At 54.9% G+C, this 17,843-nt stretch overlaps 1 protein-coding gene across 13 annotated transcripts in view; it reads right to left on the bottom strand.

Moving 5' to 3' along the window:
* FAM53A (family with sequence similarity 53 member A) overlaps positions 1–17,843 on the bottom strand; it is a 119,584-nt gene that overhangs the window by 76,779 nt on the left and 24,962 nt on the right. For 11 of the 13 annotated variants that reach the window (XM_016951113.4, XM_016951116.4, XM_016951112.4 and 8 more), the window contains exons 3-4: positions 6,723–6,783; positions 4,235–4,980 (exon numbers count right to left, since the gene is read on the bottom strand). In XM_016951113.4, the coding sequence (XP_016806602.1) occupies positions 4,235–4,980; positions 6,723–6,783 (807 nt within the window). The remainder of the gene's footprint in view (positions 1–4,234; positions 4,981–6,722; positions 6,784–17,843) is intronic. The other 2 variants (XM_063808575.1, XM_063808576.1) reach the window with 1 other exon arrangement.

Genomic DNA, 17,843 nt, shown 5'->3' on the forward strand with positions numbered 1-17,843 from the left:
GTGCCCACCATCATGCCCAGCAAATTTTTGTATTTTTAGTAGAGACGGGGTTTCACCATGTTGGCCAGGCTGGTCTCGAACTCCTGACCTCAAATGATCCACCCGCCTCAGCCTCCCAAGGTGCTGGGATTACAGGAGTGAGCCAGTACACCCAGCAGGTTTTGTTTTTTTTTTAACACAGGTGTGAAGTTTGAAGCTGCTGAATTCAGGCTTGCTTGTCCCAAGGAGAGGGCTAGGACAGTGCTCATGCATCTTCATTGCAGAGAATTCACTCTGGCAGTGGTATCAAGATTGAGCTGGCCAGATGCAGTTGCTCACGCCTGTAATCCCAGCACTTTGGGAGGCCGAGGTGGGTGGATCACGAGGTGATGAGTTCGAGACCAGCCTGGCCAACGTGGTGAAACCCCGTCTCTACTAAAAATACAAAAATTAGCTGAGCATGGTGGTGGGCACCTATAATCCCAGCTACTCGGGAGGCTGAGGCAGGAGAATCCCTTGGACCCAGGAGGCAGAGGTTGCAGTGAGCCAAGATCACACCATTGTTTCATTGCTCACCAGCCTGGGACAGAGCGAGACTCCGTCTCAAAAAAAAAAAAAGATTAAGAGAGGGCCGGGCATGGTGGCTCACACCTGTAATCCCAGCAATTTGGGAGGCCGAGGCAGGCGGATCACCTGAGGTCAGAAGTTCAAGACCAGCCTGGACAACATGGTAAAATCCTATCTCTATTAAAAATACAAATATTAGCCAAGCGTGGTGGTGCATGCCTGCAACCCCAGCTACTCGGGAGGCTGAGGCAGGAGAATTGCTTGAGTCCGGGAGGTGGAGGTTGCAGTGACCGGAGATCGTGCCACTGCATTCCAGCCTGGGCAAAAAGAGCGAAACTCTGTCTTAAAAAAAAAAAAAGATGGAGATTAGAGGCAACAAAGCCAACTAGGATGATGTCTCAGTAGCCGAAGAGGGTATCAAGGCCTGAGGCAGAACAACCGGCGTCAAGAGGAAGGAGGACTGAATCAGAGAAACATCCAGAGGATGGGACACCAGCCTGAGTGACCAGCGCTTGCATGGACAGGGACACGCAGGCTCAGCAAGAGACCCAAAGCTGGGGACAGGGACACACAGGCTCAGCAAGGGACCCAAAGCCGGGGACAGGGACACGCAGGCTCAGCAAGGGACCCAAAGCCGGGGACAGGGACACGCAGGCTCAGCAAGGGACCCAAAGCCGGGGACAGGGACAGGCAGGCTCAGCAAGGGACCCAAAGCCAGGGCTGCATGGATCTGAGGGATGGATGCCCCACGCAGCCCCAGTCCTAGGGGTCACGGCTCCAGTTCCCACACAGCGGGGGTTTCTCCTCCCAGAGAGAAACCAGGCACCCACCTATGCATCAGACACACACACACACACCATGCACGCACACACCACACACACACCCCACACACACACCACACACGTCACACACACACCACACACGCCACACACACACCACATACACCAGTCACACATACACATCACACATACCATACACACCAGACACACACGCCACACACACCACATACACCACACGTCACACACACACCACACACGTCACACACCATACACACCACACACGTCACACGCACACCACACACAACACACATCACACACCACACACACCACACACATGCCACATACACACCACACATCACACACACACCACCCACCCCACACACACGACACACATCACACATACCACACACGTCACAAACACATCACACATTCCACACACCATATACTCTACCATACACACAGGCCACACCACACATTACCACACACACACCACACACAGGCCACACATCACACACACCACACACCACTCACCACAAACACACACACCAGACACACCCACCAGACACATCCAACACACCACATATACACCACACCACACATACCACAGACCACACACCACACACAGAACACACACCACACACACTACCAGAGACCACACACTGCACACACACACCACAGACTACACACCACACAGCACACAAACACACCACACACGTCACACACACACCACATACTACCCACCACACACATGCTACACACCATACAGCACACACACCACACACCGAACACCACACATACCAGACACCACACACTACACACCAGACAGCACTCACCACACACACCCCCACCACACACATACCACACAGACCACACATACACTACACCACATACACACAACACACATACCACACACATATCACACACCACACACAGACCACACACACTACACACACACAACACATAGACCACACACCACCCATAGACGTCACATACACATCACACACCACATACACCACACAGAGCACACACTACACACACCACACAGCACATAGCACGTGTGCCACACACACACCACACAGCATTTGACGGCAGCCCTGCCCTTCTCCCACCCATCTCTCCCACACACCCCACACCCCGGGTGTCCATGAGCCCTGGTCCTGGGTCTGGCGAGTCCTTGCCTCTACGCACACCTCACACTCTACCGGGGGTACGCCATCTCCACACTGAGCCCCATGCAGCCTCTACCAAGGGTCCTCGATCACCAGCTCACCCAACCACCTGGTCTGTCTCCCAAGGCATCTGAGAAACCCAGGGCCGCTCTACATTAGGACTGTTGTCTGGTCATCAATACGTCGCCGGCACCATCATTCCCCGCCCCACAACGTGCTGAGCCGGCAGCTCCCTCCTCTGCTCCCGTCCCTCCTGGTCCCCGCGGGGCCTGACACCCACGCCATGCACACCCCAAGCCCTGGCAAGCAGGGACAGCCTGCTTGTGCTATGTCCAAAGCTTGCCACCAGCTTTCCAGCATTTACTGGCTTCCCCAGGTCAGCCCATCTCACAGCACAAGATCAGAGCCTTCTCTAAACCCTGCTCTCTGCAGAAACGTTTCATAGCAGCGAAGTCTGGGTTTTCAACTCACCTCAAGCCCCCCAGAAGAATCAACTGGAGAGCCCACTGATCAGAAGAGGCAAAGCTCACGGTGCCCTCGGCGTGGCCTAGGACTAGCGTCCTGGACGACCCTGGGGGATCCCAACTGGCACAACGGCCACACTGCTCTCCAGCTCTGGGCTGTGGCCAGGTCGAGGAGGACCTGGGCCATCTGTGCCCCTTCTCCAGTCACTGTCCCCACAGGATGCCCAGGCCCAGCCCACCCAAGCAAGACAGTGCAGCCGCACTATGGACAGCTCCACCCACATCTACAGCCCCCAGAGGCAGGGCATGGGCAGGCCTGTGGCCCGGAGGACGGGGTTGGGGACGAGAGTTCGGGGGGCTGCCAAGGCCACAGGTCATTGAGGAGAGAGGCTGACACTGATCCCGCCCCACCCTAGCCACAGCCCCACTCGGCCCTGGCTGGCACTCAGTTGGCATCGGGAAGTCCTGTTAATTTCTGCCACTGCCCAAAGCTCCCCCGACACAGACGACCCAGTGAGTGTGCGCAGAGCCCACCCTACTCTGTCACGCCTCTGCCATCTCCCTCCCCGAGCGCTGCCAGGGCCCCCAGAGGTCTCTGGTGAATGCACTCCCTTAGTAACACAGAGCAAGACCTGGGGAAGCCTCCTCAGTCCTGTTTCCTTCCTTAACTCTGTGCCAACCACGGCCTGTGACGGGGGTGTGGAGAGGTGGGTGGCACTGAGAATCTTCAAGTGGGTGAAGGCTCTCTCCTACATCCAGACAGTTTCTGCAGGAGGTGCCTGTACAGTCCCAAGGCGCACAGGCGCTGCTGGGCTCTGAGCTGCAACATGGACACCCACCAGCTCCCACAAGAGAGGACCCCAGGCTCTGCCTCGAATGGGGCTCCCAGGACAGCTTGTTACTTCCTGAGCCATCACCAGAAAAAGTCAGGGGACTCCCCAGCAGCTGAGGCGGGGGGCTCAGCCAGGCCAGAAACCCACAGCTCCGTTCTGCTGCCTCCCCCAGGCCTCACTGCGAGCCTGGCCGGCCACCCTGGGCCGTGTGTGGGGCTCTGCCTCTGCAGGAGCAGGCAGGGTGAGCTGGGTGCTCTGACACCAGGACAGGCCCCCGATCGCTCCCACGCACTCCGGATGGCTCTCCTCACTCCTTTCCTCCCAGCCCAGAGAAGACCAGCCGGATGGTAGCAGCCGCATCCAGAGAATCAGCCAGCCTCACCCCAGCACCGCCCTGTCCAGATCTACGCCCCTCTGAGCCCCTGGAAATAAGAAAGCCTCACCTGGGTCATTTTCAGGAAGTCCACGGATGGACGTGTCCACCTGGCGTCCTCCTCACGCCTCCGTTTGCGCCGGCTCCTCTTCCCACTGAGCACGCACGGCTGTGAGCGGCACCGGAGCAGCCCGCGGCGCCGGCCCAGCGCAGGCGTGGACGTGGGGCTGCTGCTGGCCGAGGGCAGGGGAGTGCCCACACCCGCGAGTCGCTCCTGTGAGAGGGACAGGCGGCGCCTGGTGGAGGGCAAGCAGGACTCCGCGGAACACCAGAGCGGGCCTGAGCCCGCACTGCCCTCGCTGCTGTCCACGAAGCCGCCACTGGCGGAGGACGGCCGGGGCGTGGCGGGCGAGGTGGGACGGGTCAACCACACAGCACTCCTTGGCAGGACGGCGCCGGGGCTTCCCTGCCGCATGGCACTCCCGCCGCTGTCACACCACCTCTTGGAGACTGGAGTCCAGACCTTGGAGCTGCCGGGACGCCAGGGGGACCGGCAGCGCACAAGCTCCTCGGGTTCTGACAAGGACCGGCAATGCCGCTTGGTCGGTGGGGCCGTGGACGAGCCTGTGCTTTCACTGGGGTCCACGGTGCTGGCTGCACCCAGGCCTGCGCCTGGTCGCGGGGACTGTGGCTGCCACTGAAGACCCATGGTGTGAGCAGCAGCAGACAGGCCCGGCAGGAAGGAGAAATCAGGGCCCATGGCTGCCTGGCTTCTGACGGGCGGTCCTCCACTGAAGACCTTCCAGGGACTCTGGTCTACAAAAAAAGACACAAAGAGGCAAGGGAAGAGACAGGTGAGCCACAGGGCAGGCCCAGCCTCTTCCCACCGTGTGAGGCGACATCCGTCCCGGCAAACAGCCTGGCAGAGCCGTCAAGGGCACAGCCCCATCGCCGCCACCCCTGGGCGTGCTTCTCCAAGATGTCCGTGGCGCACAGTGGACACCAGCCCCACCTGCCCTTGCTGGGTTAGCTGCGGGGCTCGGCTCACTTCTTAAAGGGGACACCATGTCTGAAGGAGGTGTCAGCCTCCCCACCGGTGCCTCCCTGAGAACAACCGCACGGCTCTGCTCTCCCGACAGCTTTGCTAAAACATTCTTCCCGCATCCTCAAAACGCCCCCCTCCCTCTGTGACCAGGCATCTCAAGGGTGTGCGGCTACCCCGGCCAGGACTCTCCAGGGCCCCTTCTTAAAGCAGCTCAGGTCTCTTAGTAACATGGGCAACACAGGGTCACACCTGCTGCCACGGTCTTCATGGAGAGTCTGAGCCCCAGAAACTCCTCACAAACCTCAGAGCCACCAGGTCCAGGCCTGGAGCCCCTCCTCAAGTCTCACTTCCTGCACAACTGTCCTGGGGCCGCCTGTCTAACACGATCCCCAGCCCACTGCCTGCTGGTTCGGAGAAGCCTTAAGAGCAAGGCCAGGTGCATGGGCCTGGCATGGAGTCGGCCCAGGTGGGGTCATCTGGACCCCCAGGACTCCCCCAGTGGCTTGTGCAGTCACTGTCCAGCTGAGGTACTTGGAGTGGAAGCTGTGAGACCTGCCTCTGGGGAAAGGCCCTGGGGTGACTTTAGGGTGACCGGGAGAGAGATGGGGGCTGTGGGGAGGAGGCGTGGAGGTGTAGGCAGGGAGAGCGGCTGGCGGGGTGAGGAGTGTAGGAAGCACTGCGGGGCTCTGAGCCAGGATGGAGGTGGCTGGTCTGGCCCCGTGTGCAGGATGAACCCCAGGAGGCTGAGGTGAGGACATCGCACCACAGGCCAGGCAGGGGGTGGGGCTCTGGCCAGCTGGGGCCTCACACTTCCTACTTCCATCTACTCGTGAAAGAATCTGGTAAAACACCTTCACTTTGGTCATCTGGCGCTCAGCAAGGTGAGCCTCCTAACGGGCCCACTCTGCGTGACACAGGGTGCTGGGCGTGTCACAGTCGGGTCAGCAGGGCCAACAGAGGGAGATGCCCCTGGGACCTTCGCTGGGGGAGGACCTGGGACCCCAGGGTTACCTGGCCCGTGAACACCAGCCAGCCCCCATACTCGGGGCACCTGCTCTCCATCAATGAAGGGCCCACCTGCAGGTGAACCAGGCACAGCCACACCCTCCACTGCACGGACAGTGGGTGGGCCGCCCAGTATGCCATGGCACGCTCCAGCTGACGCTACAAGCCCTGCCAGCCACACCGTCCTCTTCTTTTAGTGGCCACAGGGTGGGCCTTGCACCTTCCAGAAAGGGCACAGCAGACCCCCGGGCCCCACCAGCTGAGGAGGGAGAGACCTGGCTGGGCCCGCACCCTACACGAGCCATCCTGCTCACAGACCACTCTTGACCACTGGCCCAGCCGTGGGAGGACAGCAGCAGGGACCACCCCACGCCCCGGTGCAGGGCACACAAACACCTTCCTAGGCTTCTGCAGATCCGGCTCATGTTCTGCGTCCAGGACCCTCCCAGCCCAGAAGCCCGGTCCCAGCCCTGTTCAGGCCTCCGGCCACAGCTCCTAAAGCGCTCACCGTTGAGCTCCAAAGGGAACAGACGACCGCTCTTGTTCAGGGTTTCGGCAGAATACTGCAACTGACAGGAAAGAGAAGTTTCAATACTGTGACTGACACGTGAGAATTCGGCAATAATATCCCCCATTTTCATCACTGCAGCATGTTCTACCTTTCCCCAGTGTTTTCTTTCTAGTGACTAAAATAAGCAGTTTTATTAAAACCTAACAAAATTCAACTGAGTAAATGGACAATTTTTTTTTTTAGACGGAGTCTCACTCTGTCACCCAGGCTGGAGCGCAGTGGCGCGATCTCAGCTCACTGCAAGCTCCGCCTCCCCGGTTCACACCATTCTCCTGCCTCAGCCTCCCAAGTAGCTCGGACTACAGGCACCCACCACCACGCCTGGTTAATTTTTTGTATTTTTAGTAGAGACAGGGTTTCAACGTGTTAGCCAGGACGGTCTCCGTCTCCTGACCTTGTGATCCGCCCGCCTCGGCCTCCTAAAGTGCTGGGATTACAGGCATGAGCCATCACGCCCGGCTGTAAACAGACATTTAAAAAAATTTTTTTAAAATTTTTTCTGTTTTTAAAAGAGCTGTTAACACTAAACGGACTTTTTGTTTGTTTGTTTTTGAGACAGAGTCTCGCTCTGTTGCCCACACTGGAGTGCAGTGGCACTCTCTCTGCTTACTGCAAGCTCTGCCTCCCGGGTTCACGCCATTCTCCTGTCTCAGCCTCCCGAGTAGCTGGGACTACAGACACCTGCCACCACGCCTGGCTAATTTTGTTTTTTTTAATATATTTTTAGTAGAGACAGGGTTTCACCATGTTAGCCAGGATGGTCTCGATCTCCTCACCTCGTGATCTTCCCACCTCAGCCTCACAAAGTGCTGGAATTACAGGTGTGAGCCACCACGCCCGGCCTCAGACATTTTTATTCCAAGCCACAGGCATGCATCCTGTCCCTGCTCCTGAAGCTCAGGCCCTCCTGCCTTTCGGCAGCCTCAGCTGCAGCCATCTTTGCAAACCTCACCACTTACTTACTTTTCAGCAAGAACTTCAGCCAAGACCCAAGGGGCCCTTTCCCACCTGCAACAGCTCAGACACGGGACCTGAGCCCCTAAGCCAGGCTCTGGAGTGTGGCGCTGGTCCAGGGAGACGTCCAGAGGGCAGGGTCTCCCTCCCTGGAAGCAGGAAAGCCACAGGGCATGGTGGCAGCTGGAGGGTCTATAGGGAGGGCACTAAGGGAAATGCCACAGGGCTCTCTTCCCTGCCCCGTGAAGTGTCAGGGAGCTGCTTGGCAGGTCACAGCTTGGAGGCCGTTAATGTGTCTGCTTCTACACGCTGGCCTGTGCAGGCGGGACACAGGGCCCTGCAGAGGATGGGGCACAGGAGGGGGGTCCGGCCGGGTGCCCGGCAAGCTCCCTAACCTCCCAGAGCTTCCTTGTCTGTGAGAACACAGAAGGCCACCCTGTGACAAGGACACGGCTGTCCCGCTGGGTCCGGGCACAGCAGCCCCTCTGCTTTTCTGCCTTAGAGTTGTGGGGCTCCTCTGCCACACTTCAGAACCTCTCAGTTAACGCCTAAGCCCATGGCATCACGTCCTATGATAACATTTCCAAACACGATAAAATTAAAAGGAAATCCTTCACTGCTTCCCGTAAAGGGAATAAGTTAAAAGTTGGGTTTGTGACCCCGAAAAAAGACAGGCCGCCTACACACGGGGTCCCACCTCAGCCAGCACAGTGGTGTGGAGCTGTGAGCACCCGGCCACATCATGAGGACAGGGCCTGGTGCGGGCCCGGGAACCACACGACCTCCAGGTTCTCCCACCCCGGGACCCGGGTCCAGTGGAGAGAGGAGAGGCAGCTCTGCTAAAGGACCTGAAGGCTTTCACGCCACAGGGACCCTTGTTGCTGTAGATCCTCCCAGCCCTGGGCCTCCCCCCAGCAAGCACCAGGACCTCGCTCTCTTCCTGTTCCGCACAGCACCCATTCCCCGGGGCCACATGAACAGCACCCAGCCCGACACTGCCACAGAAAAACGTCTAGCAAGGAAAGGACTTTCCCAGCCGGCACAGATGGCTCTCACAGGCAGCTTGAAGGAGCCACAAGCCATCACGGCCCGAGATGTGACCACCTCTGTGCAAAGACACGCCAGGGGCAGCAGCTACTCCCAGCGGCACTGGCCGTGTGGGATGTGGGTGTGGCAGACAAACAGAGCCAGGGTCCCCAGGAGCCAGAAGAGGCTGGGCAGCCAGGTCCCACAGGCTCAGGCGGGGGCTTGTCAAAAACACTTATTCCTCACAGTCCTGGAGGCAGAAGTCCAAGATCAAGGGACGGGCAGATTCAGTGTCTGGTAAGGCCACCTCCTGGTTCACAGACGGCTCTTCCGGTTGTATCTATGCATGGTCAAAGGGGCTGGCTTCCTCTCTGATGCCTCTCACATATGCGCACTTAATTCCATTCATGAGGGCACTGCCGCCATGACCTAAGCACCTCCCAGAGGCCCCACCTCCAAATATTCATCCCATCACCTTGAGGGTGAGGACTTCAACATATGGATTTCAGGGAACGTGAACATGCAGCCCTTAAGCCTAAAGAAATCTGGACTTCAGGGCTGGGCACGGGGGCACACACCTGAATCCCAGCATGGTAGGAGGATCGCTTGAGCCCAGGAGTTTGAGACCAGCGTGGCCAACATGGTGAAACCCTGTCTTTACTAAAAATACAAAAATTAGCTGGGTGTGGTGGTGGATGCCTGTAATCCCAGCTACTTGGGAGGCTGAGGCAGGGGAATCACTTGAACCCGGGAGGCAGAGGCTGCAGTGAGCTGAGATCACACCATTGCACTCCAGCCTGGGCAACAAGAGCAAGACTCCGTCCAGAAAAAGAAGAAGAAAAAAAACAAATCTGTACTTCAGGGCCGGACACAGGCGAATCCCAGCACTGTGGGAGGCCGAGGTGGGAGGATCACTTGAGCCCAGGAGTTTGAGAACAGCCTGGGCAACACAGGGAAACCTGGTCTCTACAAAAAAAAGAGCAGATATGATGGCATGAGCCTGTGATTCCAGCTACTCAAGAGGCTGAGGTGGGAGGATTGCTTGGGCTAGGGAGGCCAAGGCTGCAGTGAACGACTGAGTGCACTGCACTCCAGCCTGGGCAATACAGCAAGACCCTGTCTTTAAAAACCTAAAAGTTTTTAGGCTGGGCACGGTGGCTCACGCCTGTAATCCCAGCACTTCAGGAGGCCGAGACAGGCAGGTGACGAGGTCAGGAGATCGAGACCATCCTGGCTAACATGGTGAAACCCCATCTCTACTAAAAATACAAAAAAATTAGCCAGGCGTGGTGGCGAGCGCCTGTAGTCCCAGCTACTCAGGAGGCTGAGGCAGGAGAATGGCGTAAGGCAGAGCTTACAGTGAGCGGAGATCACGCCTCTGCACTCCAGCCTGGGTGACAGAGCCAGACTCCATCTCAAAAAAAAAAAAAAACTAAAAGTTTTTTAAAAACCAACTCTCTATCAATCAATCCCAGCCTGTATCTGCACAGCTGCACAGGGCTGGAGGACACCACAGCCCGCCACCCACCCATACCGTGCCCGCCAGGCCAGCGGCACAGTGAGCGTCCCTGCGCCTACAGCCCCCAGCACAGCCCCATCACACCGCCTCCTCTCTCCCCTACCCTGACATTCTCAGCTCTCCCTGCTCTCCGCCCCTCAGCCCGGGAACTTCTGCTCTGGTCCTGGCCGCCGTGGCCCTCTACTCTGCCCTCTGGACTCCTGAGAGTCAGATCCCAGATGCCTGTGCCTCCAGGCTCCCACCCTCACAGCCTCCCACGGCTATGGGAACCTCCACCTGGCTGACTCCCCAGATGTCCATATGGCTTACCACCCACCTTCCAGCTCCACCCGGGGGTCACAGCCCGGCGCCCTATGTAAACTCCCAGCACCCCTTGGGCTCTACTTTTTTCCTGATGCACTATCGCGACTCCTCAGTCACCTGCTTCCCACCCGCCTCCCTGCAGGAAGTGAACACCATATTGCTAACACAGCACAGCCAGTGCAGCGCAGACGCCCCAACGCGCTGAATGACCTTCACACGTGACCTTCAGGCCCTACTGCCTCCTGGCTGCTGTCCCGGGCTCTCTGGGGAAGCCCCAGCCAGAGCACAGTGAGATGCTGGCCCCACCCACCCATCCACGTCCCCCTCCCTGTGGCCCCAATGGCCTTTGCCCACCCCAACATTAAGACCCCGCCCATCTTCCAGCACTCAGCCGCCATTACACCTCCAGCCCTCTTTGCTGCTCCGGCAGCTCAGCGAGGCACCCGTGCCCACTCCCCTCCCACCGCCTCACGCCTGTGGTTACTGGTCGTCTGTGTAGGTCCCCCATGAGGACACAACCCTAAAAATCACGTCATGATTTGCATTAGGACGCGGCATTCCTCCACATGGTTACACAGAGTGCACCTCCATGCCACGGAGCACCTCTTGGTGGCGCAGAGGAACCGCCGGACGGATCTCCAGGGAAGCATGCTGATGGAAAGGCAGAACCCAAATGCTTGTGCACTGTGTCACTCCATTTACAGACCACTCTCGAGATGACAGAATGACAGAACGGGGGAAGAAACCATAAAGAACTCTTATTGGCCAGGTGTCATGGCTCACACCTGTAATCCCTGCATTTTGGGAGGCTGAGGCGGGAGGACCCATTGAGCCCAGGAGGTTGAAACCAGCCTGGGAAACACAGTGAGACCCCCTTTCTAAAAGATATAAATTTTTAAAAAATAGCTGGGTGTGGGGTGGGCGTGGTGGCTGTAACCTGTAATCCCAGCATTTTGGGAGGCCAAGGCAGGCGGATCACAAAGTCAGGAGTTCGAGACCAGCCTGGCCAACATGGTGAAATTCCATCTCTACTAAAAATATAAAAATTAGCCGGGCGTGGTGGCGGATGCCTGTTATCCCAGCTACTCAGGAGGCTGAGGCAGAAGACTCTCTCGAACCCAGGAGGTGGAGGTTGCAGTGAGCCAAGATCGCACCACTGCACTCCAGCCTTAGCAACAAGAGCAAGATTCCATCACAAAAAAAAAAAAAAAAAAAAAAAAAAAAAAAAAGCTGGGTGTGCTCACACATGTCTGTAGTCCTAGCTACTCAGAAGGCTGAGGCAGGAGGATCACTTGAGCCCAGGAGGTAGAGGCTGCAGTGAGCAGTGATTGAGACCCTGCACTCCAGCCTGGGCAACAAAGCAAGGCCCTGTCTCAAAAAAAAAAAAAAAAAAAAAAGGTTCTCACAACTCAAAAATAAAAAGAGAAATAACCCAATTTTAAAGTAAAAATGGGATTTCATTAGATATTTCTCAAAAGAAGAGATACAAATGGCCAATGAGCATGTGAAAACATGCTCAACATAGCTAACCATAGGGAAATGAAAATCAGAACCACAATGAGATACCACTCCACACCCACGAAGGTGGCTTTTATCAAAAAAATGGACAATAACACACGTTGATGAGAGTTGGAGAAATTAGGGCCCGGCACGGTGGCTCATGCCTGTAATCCCAGCACTTTGGGAGGCCGAGGCAGGCGGATCGCGAGGTCAAGAGATTGAGACCATCCTTGCCAACACGGTGAAACCCCAGCTCTACTAAAAAAAAACACAAAAAATTAGCTGGGAGTGGTGGCATGCGCCTGTAGTCCCAGCTACTTGGGAGGCTGAGGCATGAGAATGGTGTAAACCTGGGAGGCAGGGTGAGCTGAGATCGCGCCACTGCACTCCAGCCTGGGCGAAAGAGTGAGACTCTGCCTCAAGAAAAAAAAAAGAGTTGGAGAAATTAGAACTTTCATACATTGCTGCGGAACGGAACATGGTACAGACACTGTGGAAAACAGTTTGGCAGTCCCTCAAAATGTTAAACATAGAATCACCATATGACCCGGCAATCCCACGACTAGGTTTGCACCCAAAAGAAATGAAGACCTACTTCCACACAGAAACTCATACATGAAACTTCCACACAGAAACTCACACATGAATGTTCACAGCTGCATTATCCCTAATAGCTAAAATATGGCAACCACCCAAAGGTCCAAAAACAGAGGAACGGATGAGCAAACGGTAGTCTCTCAAACACGAACCTGATCGAGCTTCGAGCCTCACAGCACTGCCTGCGAGAACATTCTGTGGTGAGGGACAGCCAACAGGCTGTACCACGGCAGCCACCAGCCACCCAGAGACAGTGAGCACTAGAAGTGTTTCTGGTACAAGTGAGAAACAGCATTATGTGGGTTCCACTTTAACTGTAGGCTGGGCACAGTGGCTCACACCTGCAATCTCAGCACTTTGGGAGGCCGCATAAGGAGGGTCACTTGAGGCCAGGAGTTAGAGACTAGCCTGGGCAACACAGCAAGACCCCGTCTCTACCAAAAACGTTCACAAATTAGTGAGACCCTGTCTTTAAAAAAAAAAGCTAAATCAACTTTAATTTCAGTTTAAAAATCTATGTGCAACTAGAGGAAACCATAAGGGGCAGGGCAGTGCTCACTCCAACCAGCAACTCCCAGAACACACGTGGGAGGGGAGCGCACAAGGCGGCAGCCGGGGCATGCAGCCTGGACACTCCGGGACAAGCAGCTGGGTCCTCAACACACAAGCTCCAAGGAGCACCCTATGGGGTAAAGGGACATGAGACACCCTGAATCTGGACTCCCTGAACAAATTCTTAAACTCAGACAATCGGAGAAGTTTGAATGCTGACCGGATAGAGATATTAAGGAATCTGTGAGAGTTTTAGGTGTGAAAATGACATTCTGGTCATGTGTCTTAAAGTCTTTATCTTTTAGAGATACAGAGTGAGATATTTACAGAGAAAGTATGTCTAGAATGCACTATGAAATCATGGCAGGAAGGGACTGGGTAAAGGCGCAGATCAAACAAGGAGCCCTGAGCTAATGGCGCCCGCCTCGCTTGCTCACTGAGGCCAGGCCATGGGTATGTATGAAGACATATTTCCACACAGAACCTCATACATGAATGTACGAGTTTCTACTCTCTGCAACTGTCTACACTTATTTTTCATAAAAATACTATTTTAAGTCACCTTTGAAAACATCAGTTTCTATTTTTATACAATGAATTGGCTATTTAAAATACTGACTTGTTTCCTTGAATGTTAGAAGTAACTTGTGTTTAGATATTCAGTTGACATGGGAGAGCTGGTCTCACGTGTAAACAATCTATCACTGAGTAACTGGGTTTCCTCAACACAGGCAATCACACTGTCCAAATTACACAGATTAAAAATCCTGGCCGGGCACGGTGGCTCAGGCCTGTAATCCCAGCACTTTGGGAGCCTGAAGCGGGTGGATCACCTGAGGTTAGGAGTTCAAGATCAGCCTGACCAACATGGTGAAACCCTGTCTCTACTAAAAATACAAAAATTAGCTGGGCTTGGTGGCATGTGCCTGTAATCCCAACTACGAGGAGGCTGAGGCAGGGGAATCGCTTGAACCCAGGAGGCGGGGGTTACAGTGAGCCAAGATCGCGCCACTGCATTCCAGCCTGGGCAACAGAGTGAGACTCTTGTCTAAAAGATAAAATAAATAAATAAATGAAAAATAATTTTTTAAAAAATCCTGATAAAGGCTGGGCATGGTGGCTCATGCCTGTAATCCCAGCACTTTGGGAAGCTGAGGTGGGTGGATCACTTGAGGTCAGGAGTTCAAGACCAGCCTGGCCAACATGGTGAAACCCCATCTCTACTAAAAATACAAAAAAAAATTAGCCGGGCGTGGTGGCGCATGCCTGTAGTCCCAGCTACTCAGGAGACTGAGGCAAGAGAATTGCTTGAACGCGGGAGGCAGAGGTTGCAGTGAGCCGAGACTGCACCACTGCACTCCAGCCTGGGTGACAGAGCAAGACTCCATCACTTTAAAAAAAAAATTAAAAAATAGGTTGGGCATGGTGGCACACCCCTGTAGTCCCAGCTACTCAGGAGGCTGAGGCGAGAGAATCGCCTGAGCCCTGGAAGCGGAGGTTGCAATGACGTGCGATCACTCCACTGCACTCCAGCCTCAGCAACAGGGCAAGACTCCATCTCAAAAAAAAAAAAAAGTAAAAAGATTTACATTTAGGGATAAAAAGGTTTGTCCTCCTTTTTCAGATAGAAACCACTGCCATATTCACAGGCCATGTTTTAAGAAAACAGGAGTCATTGGGAAAAACCATCTTCGACAGCAACAGACTCAACAGTGGCCCTGGCTGGCCACTAACAGAGCCGGCGGGGTCAGCAGGAGCAGGAGCAGGCTGTGATGGAACCCTCGTGACCACTCACCCTGCAGGGCTCCCAGGGCTCCTGTCCCAAGGCCGAGGCTGACCAAGGAACTGCCTATGCTGCCTTCTCTGTCAATGGACAAGTGCTCCACAAAGAGATGAAGAATGGGAGGGAGGGAGGAGGCAGGGGCTGAAGAGCTACCTACTGGGTACTGTGCTCACAACCCGAGTGCAATATAGCCAAGTGACAAACCTGCACCTGCACCCCCTGTATCTAAAATAAAACCTGCACCTGCACCCCCTGTATCTAAAATAAAACCTGCACCCCCTGTATCTAAAATAAAACCTGCACCTGCACCCCCTGTATCTAAAATAAAACCTCCACCCCCTATATCTAAAATAAAACCTGTACCTGCACCCCCTGTATCTTAAATAAAACCTGCACCTGCACCCCCTGTATCTAAAATAAAACCTGCACCTGCACCCCCTATATCTAAAATAAAACCTGTACCTGCACCCCCTGTATCTAAAATAAAACCTCCACCTGCACCCCCTGTATCTAAAATAAAACCTGCACCTGCACCCCCTATATCTAAAATAAAACCTGTACCTGCACCCCCTGTATCTAAAATAAAACCTGCACCTGCACTCCCTGTATCTAAAATAAAACCTGCACCTGCACCCCCATATCTAAAATAAAACCTGCACCTGCACCCCCTCTATCTAAAATAAAACCTCCACCTGCACCCCCGTATCTAAAATAAAACCTGCACCTGCACCCCTTATATCTAAAATAAAATCTGCACCTGCACCCCCTGTATCTAAAATAAAACCTGTACCTGCACCCCCTGTATCTAAAATAAAACCTGCACCTGCACTCCCTGTATCTAAAATAAAACCTGCACCTGCACCCCCATATCTAAAATAAAACCTGCACCTGCACCCCCTCTATCTAAAATAAAACCTCCACCTGCACCCCCTGTATCTAAAATAAAACCTGCACCTGCACCCCTTATATCTAAAATAAAATCTGCACCTGCACCCCCTGTATCTAAAATAAAACCTGCACCTGCACCCCCTATATCTAAAATAAAACCTGTACCTGCACCCCCTGTATCTAAAATAAAACCTCCACCTGCACCCCCTGTATCTAAAACCTGCACCTGCACCCCCTTTATCTAAAATAAAACCTGTATCTGCACCCCCTGTATCTAAAATAAAACCTGCACCTGCACCCCCTGTATCTAAAATAAAACCTGCACCTGCACCCCCTGTATCTAAAATAAAACCTGCACCTATACCCCTTGTATCTAAAATAAAAGCTGAAAAAAAAAGAGGTGAAGAGCGGCCACCTAAAGCACAGAGGACGTGGGGGCCCGTGGATCACCCCACACCAGGACATCGGTCCAGACACCTCCCAGGCCCGGCAGGCATGCTGCGTAGCCACCTCCCTGGAAAGCCGCCCACGCCCTGGCTGACGTCCACTTGCCAAAAATGTCCTCAGAGGCACACAGCCATCTGATAGGCATGTGCCGCTCTGTATCCTTTGGTCTTGGTTAGAGACACCTTAAAAATGTTTTCTCCATTTAATCAAAAGGAAAAATGGGGCCGGGCACGGTGGCTCAAGCCTGATATCCCAACACTCTGCAAGGCTGAGGTGGGCGGATCACTGACCAGCCTCGCCAACATGGCCAACATGGTGAAACCCCGTCTCTACTAAAAATACAAAATTTAGGCTGGGTGTGGTGGCTCACGCCTGTAATCCCAGGACTTTGGGAGGCCGAGGCAGGCAGATCATGAGGTCAGGAGCTCGAGACCAGCCTGACCAACATGGTGAAACCCTGTCTCTACTAAAAATACAAAAATTAGCCAGGCCTGGTGGCGTGCACCTGTAATCCTAGCTACTCAGGAGGCTGAGGCAGGAGAATTGCTTGAACCTGGGAGGTGGAGGTTGCAGTGAGCCGAGATTGTGCCATTGCACTCCAGCCTAGGCGACAGAGCAAGACTCCATCTCAAAAAAAAAAAAAATACAAAATTTAGCCGGGTGTGGTGGCGTGTGCCTGTAACGTTAGCTACTCAGGAGGCTGAGGCACAAGAATCACTTGAACCCGGGAGACGGAGGTTGCAGTGAGCTGAGATGGTGCCACTACACTCCAGCATGGATGACAAAGCAAGACTCTGTCTCCAGAAAAAAAAAGAAAAAATGAGAACCGGCCACAGTGTCTGGAAAGAACATGGCTCTGCAGCCAGCAAGGCACTGAGACATCAGGCAAGCACTGCCTTCCCCGCCTCGGCCACCTCTACCCGTGGGCTGACAGCCGAAAACGTACTAACTACAGGACACAGCCAGCGCTGCCACGGTCACCTCAGTCACAGTGGCCCTGAGCGCCAGGCCCCACAAGCAGTGCTTGCGAAGGTTCAGGCCACATGCCACCTCCCACAGCCAAACACCCACGCTCGCCAGCTCTCGGGTGGAGAGGCTTCAGCTTGGACCCTCAGACCCTCACTGGAACCCCCTGCGGTGAAGATAGGTCACACGTGCCCAGTCCAAAGGCCCGAGACCCACAGCTTTCCCTTCACCCTCTCATTTCCGTAACATGCAAGGGGCTACAAATGCAGCGTGCCCACGCCTCCAGAGCCACAGCCAAGCCAGGCCCAGGATAGGCAGGCGCTCCAAGCACCCCTGCTGGCTCTGAGGGCCTGGCAAGACCCTCCAGGCTAGACATCAGCCACCTCCTTCTGGATCTGCCATCTAACTAGGGCGGGGGGGTCCTGAAGGTGGCACATCCAAAGTTCACTTCACCACGACTGTAGGAAAATCAAGCTGCCTGCAGGAAGCTAACGCAGTGATCAAATCCAAGACAGAGGCTCCC

Source organism: Pan troglodytes, chromosome 3 (genome assembly GCF_028858775.2).
Source record: "Pan troglodytes isolate AG18354 chromosome 3, NHGRI_mPanTro3-v2.0_pri, whole genome shotgun sequence".
NCBI classification, from domain to species: Eukaryota; Metazoa; Chordata; class Mammalia; order Primates; family Hominidae; genus Pan; species Pan troglodytes.